Source organism: Gavia stellata, chromosome 3 (assembly GCF_030936135.1).
Source record: "Gavia stellata isolate bGavSte3 chromosome 3, bGavSte3.hap2, whole genome shotgun sequence".
NCBI lineage: Eukaryota > Metazoa > Chordata > Aves > Gaviiformes > Gaviidae > Gavia > Gavia stellata.
Genome location: NC_082596.1, coordinates 91006207 through 91023970, shown reverse-complemented (window position 1 = coordinate 91023970; position 17764 = coordinate 91006207). Strand labels below are relative to the sequence as shown.

Below are 17764 nucleotides of genomic sequence, written 5' to 3'. Positions count from 1 at the left end.
GCTAAGTCTGCCCCTCGCTGGGTAAAGAGCTTTCTCCTTCTGCTTGTTGTGAATGCGACTGCTGCTACCTTTGCTTGAGTGTGCCTACTTCACATGTACTAGAGAAGACAGTGGAAAGTCCACAATTTTCCGACAAACTGGACTAGAAGGAGCAACCCAATCAATGCTGAACCTACAAGATGCTACAACTTAGAGCAACGTGTAAGAAATTATCCCAATGCTGCAAAATTAACTGATTTTTTTTTTTTAATTTACGACATACCCGTCGTAAATTTTTTTTAATTTACAACGTATTAGTGAGCTCAACTTCAGATATATGTAACTGTTTAGCATAGTCTCTGTCTCAAGACAGAGTGCAACAAGGCGAATGTATGATAGCAGGAATATTATTAAATATTCCGTATTTCCTATATCAATAGTTCAAATGGCAAACATTTTTCAACATTGGACAGGGCCAATTTTACAAAACATTACCAGTGAAATTCTCCCCTGTGAGCTCAGCGTTTCACGACGGTAACTAAGACCACAGGATGTGTCTCAGCTGGCACAGGCCAGCTTCCAGGAGCTGACCTCAGTCCGCAAGGCCTGCACAGGGCCTCCCGCGCCACAGGGCCTCCTCATACAGCTGTACTGTGCACTGACAGACAGCTTAATTGGACCGTAACTACATCCCCTCAAATGCACCCCCACCCCTTCTACTTCTTCAGCTGAAGTGACTCCTTGTCTTCTGCGTTTCCACTGTGCCTAATGGACCTAGATCCTCGAAGGGGCCTTAGGTGTGCCTCACATAGCATAGCTAAGAGTATCACAAAACATACTCGAAGGTTTTTTTTTTCAATACAGCTCCTATTAATGGAACAGGTTACTCAAATCAACCATCTCATTTTAAATCTTATTATTAGTTGGTATTTTCGCAAAGCTCTGTCAAGTTCATCATTATCTAATATTTAGTGTTTAAGCATCATTTTATTGAAAGTATGGTGTCTGAATCTTTAATAAAGTTTAAGATTTTGAAAATTGTTCTCAAGTTATTTCTCTTGGCATTTTAAAAATAATAATATTTTTATTCTATTTAGCAGCCAGTGGTGAAGATATATAGCTTTTTTCCAAATTATTTATAAACTTTATAAGTGAAATATTTCTTTCAGGCACAATCACATAGCCAGATATCTGTGGCTTGATTAAACATCTACAGTCAACTGGGAATCACATATTTCCAATTGATAAAACGTAGCAGGTAAGTTACTACTACTGTAAGATGGATTTCTTGTGTAATTTCCCTTGATTTCATGATAAAGCAAGGGCATATGAATTATGTAAATAACAGTTTATACTCATGATCAGCTGGCTAACAACAAGAAGCTATTTCAGCCTATGATGTATCCTAGAGTTGTGTGTAACTAGGGAAAACTATTTGGAAAATATAGTACATTCCAAGCACTAGCAACATTAAGCAAATAAAATTGCTCACTCCAGAAAAGAAAGCCTAGCAACTGGTGACAAACCTGTAGTTTTAAGCAAACGGTGCTGTCATTATTTTAATGATCCTGAATAAGTTTGAGGAAAACCAGGAAATGTTCACTTGACTTTCAAACAGTTTTGGGGGATATCAACCATCTGATGTTAAAAATGGAGAACTGGAGTGTCTAGAAGTTCATGTTTTCTAATATTATGTTACTGTAAATAGAAAGATAATCCACCACACTTGACATACTTGTAAGTTAAATATGCCCCAAAAGTACTTCTATTAGTATACAAATTGAATATTTAAACATAATAATAAAAGCAATATGAAACCGAATAATTTGAGTCTTGTGTCTTTAAAAAAATAATCAGAGAAACCAACAAGGCAATAACCTATCTTGTTTGAAACAAGTAGTCCTATAGAAAAGTCCTTGCATTTACTCATTATTTTAAAAAAAAAATGCCAACAAACCAACCCACAAACAAAAATAATGTGTAAACATCAAATTTTTGACCAATGTCTAGATGAATGACATGCTACACGGAGTTCTGCCTGTTTTACGGGGAAGCTTAAGGCCACAACAAACATTCATACTGGACATTTTTTAAAAATCAGTTTGTAACATAAGTTGTTACTCAAGATTGAAATACCTTGTTAATTGCTAAAGAAAATGTTTAACAAAAGTGGCTATCCAATATTCAAAAAGACAAAGTTTAATCTTCTTTTTTTTTAAAAACTATTTCTGTGACCCCATATTATTTGACCATCTTTTTCTAACAGTAAGGGGCAAAGACAAGATAACCAGCAGTGTCTTATGATTGCTTTTGCATCCAGTTTTATTTTTGCGCATTCATTCTCATGTTGTTAAAATAAAAAAACGCAGTAATTTATCTGCTAGTTGCATTTAAATCCTTTGTCAAATTTAATGCTAAAACTAGGAACTGAAATTGGCAAGGGCTTAATGAGAAAAAAGGAGATATTCATGTATATGAAAAGGTCATTTCTTCAGTGGCAAAATATTTTGTGTTAATTTTGTACAGTAAAGATTGCAACCATAGCCTGATTTTGAATAAGAAAGGGCCAGGCTAATTAGAGAATGAAGCAACACATTGGGAAGACTCATCCTTTTCAAATCTTACAGTTTTCAGTAGTTACATTCTAAAAGAAAACACACTAAGTGTTGTATCATATTTGCATTTATCTGTTTCTGCAATGTGTTAATAGGACTAACTGTGATTTCAAAATATTTTTGTAAGAGGGATTTGAAGTAATACAGACCTTATACATTTAGGTTAACATGTCTGCACTGATATAAGCTAAAGCACGGTAAGTCTAAACCCTACAAAAAATAAAAGTTGATCACTCAAACTCTAGCCATGCAGAGAACAGCTTTGATGAACTAAATAGGTTAAAACATTTGAGAGAGGCAAAAGCACACATTTAAAAACAAAATTAAAAATCCTATCCAACTGAAGAGCACCACTTGAGAGTTAGGAAGAGCTCAGCCAAGGAATTTTGTTTCCTAACCTTAGGTTTCACAGTTCAGTTAATGCAGGTAAGATAATAAAAAACCTTCAGGTTAAGATTAATGGTATTCTTTAAAGAGACCTGTTTGATATCACGTACATTTGCTGCATTCTGGGAGAGAAAAAAACCTTCTTTCAGAATACATTTGCCTGAGAAGGAATCAATTTCGTATTTTCTAATGATCTCTCCTAAAAGGTTGTCAAGAAGTTGCTCAAGAAGTGTTAAATTAATTTACTTCAAAAAAACATTTATCAGACATAAAAGTCTTATCTTCTATATTTAGATACATACACTGCTTTTATTTTTTTCTTTACATAGTCAAAGTCTGAGCTGGTGGCTTTTTTACTGCACAAAGAATTAAAATGAAAATGAAAAAAGAATATCAGTTAGTCTGTAGATTAAAAAAAAAAAAAGTCCATAAAACCCAGGCAGGGGAAGTATTTGCAAAGTAATAGACAACCATGTATGCAACTGATTCTAATGAATCAACTTGTTAGTTAAAATATTAAGTCATTGCTTATGTGGAGGGATATCCTTGCACAGGTTGGTTGGTGAGAGTCTACAGCAATTCCTTAGCAGCAGCTCTGCAAAGAGTCTGGATGTTAATTCTGCCTTATCACAATTACCTATTAGGTATCTACTACGTAAGGTATATAGTACAGCGAAGACCTTGATAAAACTAATGCTTACTTGCAAAAAGCAGGATGGGTCTAATGGGGCAGCTAGCAAGCTTCTATCTTGCCAAGAATCATTATTGGTAGGTTGTTTTCTGAGGAAATCGCTGGCTTAAGTGCCAACCTCTAATATAGCTGAGGGCAAGCTAAGCATTCACCATTCTTTAAAAATAAAAAGCAAATACACAGCTGCTGAAGAATGTGAAGGATACAGGAAGGCGATGGGCATTCAGAGTATGGTTACTGGGGGGACACACAGGTACACATGTCAGAAAGCTCCATTTAAGAGAAGGCAGAAAGGATAAGGGAAAAAGTACAAAGCTTGAGGAAGTAACATAGTGAAGCCCTTGGGAAAAAACAACAGCATGAATGAATGCATTTTTTGGTTCTTCACTGACTGGCCATTTACGCTGCAAGCAAGGAATATGCCTGCAGCGTGGTTAAGTCAAATAAACCTGTTTTTATTCTGTGAATAACTAATGTGTCAAAGAAATACCTATTTCATCATGAAAATAGCCACTCAACTGGAATACACGTAGTCAGTACAGTCCCTACTTCATAATATTGCTACACGAACAGGAAAGAGGAAAGAAGGTGACCAACAGTGCATTCTTCTGATCTTAAAGGTTTTGTATTTCTTCTCCCTTAGACAGGACTTATATATGACTAGACAGAAACAACTACCTTATTAGAACAGATACACTACGGACTGCGATTTGTTGTAGAACCTGGACGTTTTTAGGCTTAAAATTACTTCACTTCCAAAGTCTAAAGTTAATTTCCAGTACACCTTTAAGAGTTGACCTGATGCTCATGTCTCAAATGGATTCAGTTCTTCCTACACGCCATTCATTATTAGCTACACCAGTAAACAGGCTAATTACCACTAGTAAAGCCTGAGATATTTTATTTGGTGCATAAAAGACTGACTCTTCTTCCACACCACGTCTCCTCTGTTCAATTCTTGTACACCCTTCTTATTTCAGTCATTCTCAAACTACCAGTTGCATCCAGGATTTTGCCTGAGCTCTTTCAAGAAGTAAATTCTACCAATTTGTTACAAATACAGAGGCATGACATGAACAAGTTTCAGTAATTGTCTTGATTCCTATGGCAAGGTATCAGGACTGAGGACCAATTCTCTTTTTCAGATACCAACTGTTTCTTCTCAGACTCTTCGTGACAACACTCTTAAGGATTTCTGAAGTTATATAATAATCCATGAGAAGTTACCTCATACCAGTTACCGCTGGTACGCCATTCCAGGCAACAAGCAGGCAAAAGAACACATACACCTCATCATAATGACGCTTAGCTTTCCAAATTTGCGGGTCTGTTAGCTTCTTTTGTTATCAGGGGAGAAAACACACAGATGTATGATAACATGTCTACCGCCTGAGGTGAACTGATGCAGATACACCATGTGTCTGATGCCTCACTGGACAGCTGGGTTTACTGTGCATTTCTAGAATGGATGTTTTACTGAAGCGCAACATAGGTGGCATTTTCCCAAAGCCAACATACTTACTAAACAGAGTATTCACACAGGTAGGTCAGTTTATACGCTGGAGAAACTGTTCTCGTGTGCACTAGTTGCATGCAAACAAAGACAGCAGCCTGGAGTAGGTCATTACCACAATCAGAACAATTCCTTCAGCCTGCAGGCCACCCCCATGAAAGAGGGTTGCAAGGTGCGTGCCACATGCATTGCTCTAAGCACTTAGGCCAAGCACTCCCTGCTTTCTCAGATTCAGGACAGAAATTCAATTACTGCTTTTAATGGATAAAAAATTAAGAAGAAAGTAACATGGGAAAACAAGAACGTCATTCCTATGATACAAATAAAAATGTGTTGTCCTGTGTTTTACACTGGAGACAGAAACAACCACAAACTGAATTAAAGAAAGTTCCTGAAATCTGCTTTCAAATACAGAATATGTCAGCGTGGGATTTCTGGTCGCAAGCCTTGGACACCATTATGGAAGAGATTCTGCAGAACATTAATCTAGAGGCACAGAAAAAAGAGAAGTGGAAGTCTTACCCTTGCGGTTCTTGGACAGTCTTGTTTTCCACTTTCTGTTCACACTCTTTTATCATGGAGCTTAAAATAACCTAAGGCACATAAGGAAGAGATATACATGACATTTTTTCTTTTGCATTAACACTTTGTATGAAATCTACTCTGCAACTAATTCTGACATTAGAAGAACTGTTTAAAAAGTTTCTCTGTTGTTTTTCAAGTGCATTTAAATTCCAGCTATCTGATAACGCCTTGTGGGTATAAGCAACAAAACCATTGAAAATATTTTAAGGAAAAAAATGTTTTTGAAATTGTTACAGGAGTTCAAGACTCCCTCCTGTTTCCCCTAGCTTTTTAGAATAGAGCTAAAGCAAACTCACTTCTGTGACACACCTTATCTTCCTTTTTTCAAACAATACTTTTATTTATTAGCAATTAACTTTGACATGCATTCACCTTCCCTCTGTTTTCCTTTAGAGAGTTTTCAAGTACCTTTTAAAATTTTTATCTTTACCAACATTATGCATGAAAGAAAAAGCAAGGAAAGGAAAGAAAAAAGTGTGATGGCATCCTGAGACAACATCTTAATGGAAAGGAAGTGCTAAAGCAAACTTGATATCATTTCACTGGTGTCTTCCAGGGTTTCTATGAATCAAGGCTTTTTTTCTTTACTTAAGCAATTGCAGCATTTACTTAAGCATTCTGCAGACTTCTGCAGAATATTTAAGACTAAAAACACCCCCACACGGACATTTTACATTTCTCCATAACAAAAATAAAGGAATGTTTCCCAATAGCAGGCTTTGAAAGAAATCATACAATTCATTGGACAGGTATGTAACTCCCTGCCCTGCCCACAACAGCACTGTTTTAACACATTACGACAAAAGCATTTGAAGCGCTTAGGCAAAGCAGTTGCAATACAGAGTGTGAAACTATAAACATATATATATACACACACACACACACGTACCCACTACATAAATGGAAATTTCCTCTGCTCACAGCTCAGGAGAAAGCTAAGCACTTTCTTTGAGACACTAAACTTCAAATCTCAAAGCTACAAACAACTAAAATTAGTAGTGTCTTACCAAAACCTGAATATATACAATAAAGGAAAAAACCTAATTTCAATCTCTAAAATACAGATCAGTCACTAACGGTTACTACCGAGTGATAACTATTTTTAAATGTATTTATATACATAAAACTGGTTTCTGTCAAATTCCTGTTAAACAGCTGCAGCACAAAATATCCTTTTGAAACCATCTGAAACCATCTATTAGACTGAAAAGATGTGGCCCAGTCTGCAGATCTGTGCCACTGTTCACTCTTATTTCTCCAGAAGTATTCCTTCAACATTTGAAACAGTTTAGGTAGCAGGTGTTATATACCCTTGAATGTTTCAGGAAGTAGCATTCAAACCTGCGTCTGAGTCTAACAAGACTACAACTCTCACTGCTGAATTTGCTGTCCTTCATTTGCGTACAATATTATGCAAGTACTTAAACTCAAGAATACAGAGGTACAAGAGAAATGCATTCAGAATTCCAGCGAAAAAGCAAGCTTTTCTATCTGTACTGAAAGAAAATTGTAATTTCTTAGCACAGTGGCCATAATTGTTGTTACTCAGCATTTCTACCTGTGCATTGAAGCACTTCTACAATTTTGTACATCTAGCTGAGTGTAGATGTTCGAAATATCAACAACATGAAGTCTTGATCAACAGGGAGAATAATTCAGCAAGAACCCAGAATCATTTGAACACCAGGATGAAGCCCCCATCCATTGCACAGCTCCTTCCGGAAGGCTGCATAATTCTTGGAGGAGGTGGAGCAATTCTTCCCTCTTCCCCAAATTAATTTGTCTTAAAGTTCAGGGTGAAACAGAGGAAAGGTATAAATATAGTATCATACGGCAATTTTACATTATGGTATTGTACATACTGCTCACACCTATTCTCTTGGGTTCTCTTTGGTCATAGAATCATGGTATGAAAATCATTTAGATATGAAATCATTTAGACCTCTTTTAAGAGAGATATTTTAAGAGATGTAGCTCTATATTTAGAGACACTTAAGAGGCATAACATGTGCTTAAGTACTATAAACAATATTGCAGATGGACTAAATATTTTTATCAAGTACTGATTATATCTCACTATCATGCAACTCAAAATCCTATTATTTTGAAAAGAAATAGAAGGCAAGTGGAGAAGGCAGAAGAAGGGACTTGACGTGGAATTAAAGATGCTGGCAAAGTATCTGAAATTTCTGCACAAGGTGAAAAGTTTATTTTAAAGATGAGAGGGTCTGGCTTACATGCCCAACTTGCACTTCTGTTTATATGAATGAAAGGAAAGCAAATATGAGGGACAAGTGGTAAACACTGCCTGACAGGATCACATGCCAATTCCACAAATGTCACATTTCCAAGATGAGCATAAACTCTCTACTGACAGAGCCACAAAAGCTAAGGTTCTGTGAATGAGAAAATGTGTTTTTGTAACTGAATTGTGAATTGCCATTTGAGTTGTGAATAACACCACAGTGACCAAAATAAAAAGAAAAAGAGTTAATTCTGTTTATAGAAATGTCTAACTATTTGAAACAGCAAATCACGTTTACTTCAGAATTTTAAGACAGAAGGCTTGAAAGACAGACACTAGAACTAACTGGGCCTCAGAGGTCTCTATCATGGTGCCTACGAACATCCTGTTGTAGCAAGGAGCTGATTAAGCACCAGATTTCCATTTCTACAGTAAAAGCTGCAGTGAGTTTCCTAACCTACTGGAGCAGGAGTAAGTTTTTTAAATTTCTGTTTCTCTGTGACTAAAAAAATAAAGCATTTGGCATCATGCCTGAAGCCAATTAATCACAGTGATGCAGAATGCGGTAAAGGAGGATTGAGAGCTGTTTTTATTTATTTATTTTTAATCCTATTTAAGCCCTCAGTTTCTTCTCTGGCTAAAAAACTCAAACTCAATTTAATAAGCTCTTTTGTTCTAATTCAGGGCATCTTTTGAACTGATTATGCCCTTAAACCTTAGAAGTTGCACTAACTACTACACAAAAATGAAGTATTACTATTTGTATCAGTTATCCCATTAGTGAATGTGATAGAACAAAGAAAATTAAACTAAATCCACCTTTTGCCTGCTGCAGCTTTCGGATATATTCTTAGACTTCCCAAAACACAATACATCTCCCAGCTCACTACAGAGTATCATCAATGCCAGATCTCCTCCAGTGCTGCCTATGGTAAGGAAGTGCAATTCTGTTGCCTTTGACTGATGCTCAGGTCATTACTGCCGCTTCTGACTCAGCCCTCTGAAGTCAGATTCTTTCCTTTTATTATTATTTATTAATTTTTATTTTTATTTATTATTCTTTCCTCAAATTAATTCACCTCCAGTTCCACATACTGTAAATCATATAAAATAATGTAATAATATACAGAAAAAAAAGAATGAGACTATACGCTATGAGACTGAAAATGTAACTGGAAGAAGGGACTTTGTTACCAAGTATAAGAACTTAGAACTCCTAGAAGAATATAATCGTCTCAGGTCACTCTTGCAAACATAAGGAATTACTTTTCTCAAGTAGAAAGTAATCCATGAAAGTGTAGTATTAACTTTCAAAAACCAGGAAGATGTTCTTTTGTACATTTTGATTAGATCTTTTCCTCCATCACTTGAAATTTTCATACTGTCAAGATTTTCCTAACATGCAACCAAACTATGTTTCTCGTTTTCAGCTACTGACTTAATACCTATGTGTCTCCATCTCTGTTAGTGTTCATCCTCTTCAAATATTTACAAAAAAGTGCATAGACATATGTCCAAGTTTTTCAAGTTTCTCAATTCAGCTTCTCCTCCTAACTCTTCTCTTTTGCTACTTTCTGTAAGCTCCTTCTACCAGAGAAGACCTTGTTAGCTCCCATGTTGTCCTGTCTACTTATTATAATCTGCTTTTAACAATTCACAGAATCACAGAATGGCTGAGGTTGGCAGGGACCTCTGGAGGTCATCTAGTCAAGCAGGGCCATCTGGAGCCAGTTGCCCAGGACTGTGTCCAGATGGCTTTTGAATATCTCCATGGATGGAGAGTCCACAACCTCTGTGGACAATTTGTGCCAGTGCTCAGTCACCCTTAGTGTAGAAAAAGTGTTTCCAGATGTTCAGAGGGAGCCTCCTGTGTTTTAGTTTGTGCCCACTGCCTCTGGTCCTGTCACTGGGTGCCACTGAGAAGAGCCTGGCTCCATCCTCTTTGCACCCTCTCTTCAGGTATTTACATACACTGGTAAGATCCCCCCTGAGCCTGCTCTTCTCCAGGCTGAACAGCCCCAGCTCTCTCAGCCCCTCCTCCTACGAGAGGTGCTCCAGTCCCTTCATCATCTTCACGGTCCTTTGCTGGACTCTCTCCAGTAGGTCCATGCTTCTGCACTGGGGAGCCCAGAATTGGACACAGTACTCCAGATACAAAGCGCATCCCGTGTATTTCAGGACTATCCTCATCCTTGCCTATCATTTCTCTCCTGCACTCCACCAATTTTCACCCGCGTTTTCTTGGATATATCGTGGCCACTGATTTTAGTGTATCCTTGGTTTTGATGAAAAAACAGATGGTAAAAACATTTCCTTTTTCTTCAGTCTATAAAGATCATGTTTCTACATGCATTTCTGACAGCTGAATATTCCTCTGCAGAGATCCTCAGCTTAGAAATAAATTTTTTAAAGATTTTACTGGTTTTTAAGTCATGTGACCTATTCCTCATAACCCCCCCCCCCCCCCCAATGCTATCTTTCGATACCGCTTATAAGTAGCTCTCCTTAACTTTTGGTTTTAAATACCGTTACAATTCAACTTCTGCTGCCACCTGTATTTCATATTCAGTTAATAAACATAGCTGCTCACCTCATGCTCTGGCGAGAGATGTTCCATGTCAGTTCGTAAACACTTAAGTCCTGGTAAAAAGTGATTGACCATTAAATCCTCTGAAATAACTAAAAACCAGGTTGTTAAGGTATTATAAGGATTGTCTTCTGAAATGATACAATTTTTTTTTTTCATGTCTTCTGATAATGTTATTCTACTGAACACAGGGACAAGCTACAGCAGCAAAACCAAGAAAACAGAACAGCATCATGTATTTCATACATCCATACCATTCTTCTCATATTTTTTCTTAATTTACTTGTTAAGATCAAGGACTTCATTTTTGTAGCGCCTTTTTTTTTTTTTTTTTTTTAAAGCATCTATCCGTTCCACTGCATTGGGTCTGGCTGAGATGGACTTTATTTTCCCCATAGCAGCCCTCATGGTGCTGTGCTTTGTATTGGTAGCTAGAAAGGCGTTGATAACACACCAGCGTTTTGGCTACTGCTGAGCAGTGCTCGCACAGCATCAAGGCTATCTCTCCAACATTCCCCCCTCACCAGTAGGCTGGGGGTGGGCAAGATCTTGGGAGGGGACATAGCCAGGACAGCTGAACCAAACTGACCAAAGGGATATTCCATACCATATGATGCCTGCTTAGCAATAAAAGCTAAGAGAAAGGAGGAGGAAGGGTCATTCGTTATTACGACGTTTGTCTTCTGGATCAACCGCTACACATACTGAAGCCCTACTTCCAGGGAAGTGGCTGGACATCACTTGCTGATGGCAAGTAGAGATAAATCTTTTGTTTTCCTTTGCTTCTGCGCATGCTTTATTAAACTGCCTTTTATCTTGAACGACAAATTTTTTTCTGTCTTATTTCCGCACCGTCCCCGCTCCCTGCTGAGGAGGGCAGTGACAGAGGGGCTTGGTGAGCACCTGGCATCCAGCTGAGGTCAACCCACCACATCCACCTTCTGTGAAAACCTCTTCTTTATACTGAGCAGAGCATGTTTTACATCACACATTCAAAGACAAACTTACTTATTTCTCAAGTATTAATCTTCTACCCTCCCAGAGAATTAACAGCTAAACTTCCCCTAAAAAAAGGATACAACAACAGGAAAGAGCACTGTAGGCTTCAAACAGGTGGGTAGCGATATCCAGCCTCTTCGAATCCACAGACTGCTGGTTGTTGACCAAGGCCAACTTGTGCAAGTGTGGAATAACAACTGTAAAATAAATACTGGAATAAGCATTTGAAATCACTTTCTATAGACTTGCTTAGCATTAAACAGTTGCTAAGTGGCAATTGCAGGCATCTGAAGCATTACACATCAGTGTGGAATAAGAACTGCAAATACTGGCTTTTGATGGGACTGCCCTTGAGGATTTAACTGATCAACTCAAACTTGAAATAAAACCGTGGTAACACCACCTAAAATAAAAAGGTATCTCAGAGTACCTTTGAAATAGTAACAGTTTACAGAAAATATTTTGCAATGTTATTACTCTCCTGCTGATAACACTGTCTAAAATATGCTTCTATTTTATAAATACAGCTGATAAGCTAGTGACAGAGATATGCATGTCATAAGAAATCTTCACTGACTATAGAGGAAGCCTATCTAATGAGTTTAGCCTGCTAATCCAGACACCTGCAGTTGGGAGGCATGATAGCTCCTCATGTTTTGTTTTCAAGTATCTTTAAGACAGTCTAACAATTGACTCTGCTTTTCTATGTGCTTTACATTTCAGGGCCATGAAAAAAAGCTGTTTTGTTAATCTGGGATGCACTTACATTTAAGATGTGTGGAATACTTGAAATTTATATGCCAGCAGGGGGTGAAGCGATGGGGGAGGGGGGAGAGGAAGGCATTCCACGTGTCAAGTAATTTAAAAAAAGACAACTTCAAATTTGCTCTGCAGCAAAGTGACCAGTCCCCTCCAGCTCTGAAATCATTCATCACCACGTGGTGGTGTTCTACATACACACACCAATGTTAGGTAAAGTGAAAATTATATTAGCAAAGTCTTAAATACTGGGACATATCAAACTCTGAAAACAAGAGTTTTCATAAAACTTTTTGTAAAGACAAAAAAAAAAAAAAAATCAATATAACCCGCATACTATTAGCCTTGGGACAGAAAGAGGAAGACTGCATCTTCCCACTGATGCAACTTACATTCATCTCTAAATCTGGGCTCAGCATTAGGTCCAACTCTTCCAAATGTTTTTATGATTTCTGTATGTAGAGAATGTTGGTCTTGATATTGAGGGTCCTCCAGGAAAGATGCCAGCTGCATTTTTACTCTTTCCAGAAGCTTAAATATTCCCAGGGAAATAAGAAGTACACAAAAGAATGAAGATGCTAGAAACCGTTATGGTCAGTTCAGAGTATGTCTACAATCTTCCATATTTCAGATAATTAAACCTTGGACCTTCTGGTCATTTACAGTTTTTTCTGACAAGATGTTCCAAACTCTTCGATGCAGCTCTGCATTTTAAAGACTGTTAGCTGTGTTTTAATCTAATCTATATTTAACTATATACAGGTGCTTCCATAAAACCAGTCTTCCCTCTTGAGGTTTCCTTGGTTTTCATACTCACATTTTTTACCTGCTATTAAAATCTCCCTCTTACTATTAAAATCTTTGGAGTTTTCCTGTTTAATTAGAACTGAATTCAAACTGTTTTTTGTAATATATCTCAATTAGTATGCTGAAAATTTTTTTGCAGAGGACAGAGATGCAGAAGTAAGCATCATAAAATCCATGGAATTAAAAAGACTTCTTCAACTAAAGGCTAGAAAAACTGAAAATACAAATATATCTAAGATGACATAAGTATTTAATTTGCATTCAAAGTTGTAAAAATAACATTTTCTGATAAATTTTGGAAGGCAATACCACGTCTGTACTCTAAGGCTTATTATAATTCATGCAACAGATACAGTAATTTTTGTGTGGTAACAAAACAGTATTCTTCCCAAACTGATTACAGGCATGCATTCCAAGCTACAAAATTGTAACTTATCCATCTTCCAAGTACTTGTGAGTCATCACTGACTTCTTACTCATATTTCCTCAAACACATTCTTTTAGACTATGTTGAAATTACAGGAAGAATGCAAGCTCTGCAAAAAGTTGCAAGGGCTTCAAGAAGTTTGATTGTACAGTTATTATGTAAAACAAAATACAGTATTTCTACTGCTTACAGTAGAATCCTGGGTGTCTTTTTCAAAATTCTGATCTATTACCAAAGTTTTTTCATTTAAAAAAAAAAAAAAAAAAGGAGGAATTGCATACATATATTATCCTCAGGGATTATTTCAGTTATGTCACTATGATGTCTTTTAATGCCATCTTGGACACCATGGGCTAAACCAGCAGATATGACAGGAACTACAAGAGACTTGTGCCCTTCTGAAGTAGTTGGAAGCCAAGCAGGATATCCTAAAGGATCTACAATGGTACAGTATACTTATGTGGAGGTAACTGAATCCCACCATGACTTTTTGGTTAGCATTTTAAAGTAAAGCTATTTTATTTGGAAATAATGGACCTGGATTTCTCAACTGTATTGGAGAATGTTTTAAAAAACATTTTGAGCATGGGATTTCCCATCTTCTAGCACTGGCCTCCCCCTCTACATATCTGGTTTTCTTTGTTTATGTTTGGTTTGATATTTAGAAGGAAATGTTTTTATTAGTTAAAAGACCACTGCAAAGCTGGAAAGCATTTCGGAAGAGGATATAACAAAGGAAGAAATAATTTATAAGCCGCTCCCGCCCCCCCCCCCCCAAATTCATTAACAAATTATTGGCTGTCTGGATTTATTAAAAAAATCACCCACTTCTTATGCTACAAAAACAACAGCCTGACAACAGGTGTCTTACCTCTCTCTGAGTAACAGTTTCCATGATGGTCCCAAAAGCAGGAATTGTTGCAATCCTTACTGAACTACAACAGAAAAACAGACTCTTTAAGATGTATTAAACATTAAGAATAAAATTAATTAAAAATAAAGCAAAATTAAAAAATTAGTACTTTAAGTTACATTAGTTTCTAGCAATGACAAAACAAAAAAAGCAGACCAGGAAAAAGACAGACAGGATTAACTCAAGGTCTCAATCTGAAACTCACAATTCAGGATCACTGGACAAGGTAACAAGAGCCGGAGCAACCCGCTTGTCAACTAAGGCTTCACTCATGCCTCGAAGAGTCAGCTGTAAACCAGTCAACATGCAATAAAAAATGGTTTGGTAAACTTGAAGAACTAGGTTAGCTGTGACTGAGGATGGGCAGGCAGACTCTTGGGGTTTTTCTTGGTTTAGTCACCCACACAAGACATTAAAACGATTAAGACACTATTAATGCTGTAGCGTTTATTAGTAACAACCTGTTAGTGAGATTAGCAAAGCATCCCTCCTTAGCTTGAAAGAAATATCACATCAGAATGTCCAGGGAAGTACTATGATTGTCTGTCAGAAATTAGATACAGCCAAAACTATTTTGCGTTTCAGTAATGCAGATGATATTTAATTTTGCAGTAGTAAAGCTGATAGCATTACAGAACATATAAATACCAAGCTTTCTGCTAGCAATGATGCAAGCAAATTTCAAAACTGAGACTATGATTAAATATAAAAATCCATAAAAAATAAATTACATTGATTTAAGTTTTCCATTTAAAGTTTATTCACCAGTTTTATCCAGTTTAGTTCTAGGTGTTGCAGTAAACCTTTTCATTCACAAATTAGTGATTTAAAAGTTACACTTGTTTAAAAGTAATTCAATATTTTTTTCAGCTAGAATAAGAAACAGAACTGATGGTTATTTCTTCCTAAGTATTAAGAGGGATGCTAGGTATATAAGACAGTCAGGAAACTTACATTTCAGGGTCACTGGAGAGAGTAATGAGAGCAGGAACAACTCTCTGAGCTACCAGAGTTTCATGTACCCCCTTCACCAACAGCTGAATGGTCGGAGCAGGGGGGTATCACAGGTGATGCACGGAAAGAGCGAGCACAGTATCATGGGAAGAAGAACGGCACAACCAAGAGAGAGAAAGAAAAAACACAAAAAGCAAACCAAAATTAGAAGCTAAGCAAATACTGCTACACTAGTGCTTCATATATGCAAAGGCATGAAGAAAGCTGAAGTGGTCTGGCAATCAGCACAAACCTGACAATTTCAACACCATGATGATGTTTTCTCTATTTTCAGCTATTTTAAAACTTGAACTCTCAGAAGTTTAGCAAGTAATAATGTATTACAATTCAAATACTAATATAGTTATGTATTATAATTATACATGTAATGATGCATAATTAAATACAAAAGCAATGCCAATTTGAGTTTGACAGTTTAATCTAAATGCTGTTCCTAACTCAATGGAATGATATTTATTATAGCAGGTGTCAAAATAGGTGTCTTCAGCGAGGCCAAATGTGTGTAGTTTTCCCGCACTGAGTGATACCTGTGAGACCTTTTACAATGTGACAAACAGCACCTTCCCAGATGCCACGAAGCTTTCCTCAAAGTCATTCAGGACTATTTTAGATTTAACCGCCATCCAAGCAGTATATATGTGAAACTTCCCAGATTCCCTTGCTGGTCTATGCAGGTAGAAAATGGAGAATCCTTGGATTATCCATGAAATGTATTTCACCAAGTCTTTTTGCAAACTAAGGAAGAGATGTATTTGTTGCAATACATCCTAAATGTTAAAAACTGAGATCACAATGAAATTTATTACCCATAAATATGTGGCAATTGTTTGAATTTAGACGTTCCCAGGTGATTTATTTTTTTTACATTACTTATGTGGCTATTCATATGCATACATTTGCTGCATATGTAGCAGATGCCCTTTACATGTTTTCTACATATGAAAACCTACTAATTTTCAAAAATGACAAGTTCCAAACTTTCTCCATATTTAGCAAAACAGGGTTTTTTTGTCTGCATTAATAAAAAAGGGAAAGCCTTGATATTTCCATTTTGTATCTCGTGTAAGGAAGTCTGCATATATTTCCTGGGTTTAGGAGATAAACATAAAGAGCTTATCAGCAGTTTCTGCGAGAAGTTTGAAATGTCTTTTTAATATTTAGCTATATTCTAATTACTCAAATTTCATCATAAACACAAATTAAATTCTACGCTTTTCCCCCAGCAGTGTCACAAGAGAACTTGTAAGATCCACAGGGCATGGGGAAAGCAGTAGCTGTCAGTATATCATGCAGTACTAAAAGCAGGCAATATTTACACCCTCTAACTAGAGAAGATTTTACATGCTGCTATTTGTTTGAGCATTCCTGCTTTACCAACTTTGAATTTAAAACGACATAAACTGTGAAAGATTGGAAGGAACCTGACTCTCCAGAAACCTTCTATACAAAGTAGTACTTGTGCGTGCGTGTGTGCCTGCATGGGTGCACACATGCACCGAACATACTGTGGCCTTACAGCAAATAACTGGAGAAGGAAGAATGGGGAGACAATTGTTAAGCTGTGTAAGAACGTATGCATTATTGCTGCAAAGCACCTGGAGGGGGAAAGCTGCAACTTCCTATACTTGTTACTCAGAAAGTATTAGGAATGTTAGTTCAACTACTACATTTTAACATTAATACATTTCACAATTATTTACAGTGGCATCAACTTAAGAGTGCTGATGTGTTGAGCTTATGGGCTACTCTTTAAACAACTGTTAAGGACATAGCTCACTGTCTGACTACGATGATCTTACTCTCATATACAGATTAACCAATTTTCCCATTGATTAAAATAGAGAATGCTTACTATTTTCTATTTTGAACAAATAGGGACTTGAGTCTTCTTCAGTAATCTTAATTTTGAGAAAAGCCTATAAGTAATGCAGTGTTTTGGAAAAAAAATGCTTGGGATTTGTATAATTAGCAAACAATTTAGAATTATCTCAGCTTCATGACTATGTGGGCTGCTACACTTCTAATTATGGTGAAGCATGGTTAGCAGCATTGGTCTGTCTTACAGAAAATAAAACATGCTTTATAATTCAAGCGTCATTCTGAAGGTAAGTGTTCCTAGCCTTGAACCTAAACAGATCAACAAAGCTTACAACTCAACTATGTGCTTCATGTTCAAACCAGCAATCACATTCATTTGCATCAACATTCAAATGGGAAACTACTGACTCAAAACAGTAACACAG

The 17764-nt window shown here is 36.8% G+C and overlaps 1 protein-coding gene across 1 annotated transcript in view; it reads right to left on the bottom strand.

The window, feature by feature from the left end:
- Positions 1–17764, bottom strand: part of RELCH (RAB11 binding and LisH domain, coiled-coil and HEAT repeat containing) — an 85022-nt gene that overhangs the window by 1205 nt on the left and 66053 nt on the right. The window contains exons 23-28 of the mRNA XM_059836046.1: positions 15462–15544; positions 14466–14529; positions 12753–12891; positions 11682–11798; positions 10606–10694; positions 5708–5778 (exon numbers count right to left, since the gene is read on the bottom strand). Coding sequence (XP_059692029.1) covers positions 5708–5778; positions 10606–10694; positions 11682–11798; positions 12753–12891; positions 14466–14529; positions 15462–15544 — 563 coding nt within the window. The remainder of the gene's footprint in view (positions 1–5707; positions 5779–10605; positions 10695–11681; positions 11799–12752; positions 12892–14465; positions 14530–15461; positions 15545–17764) is intronic.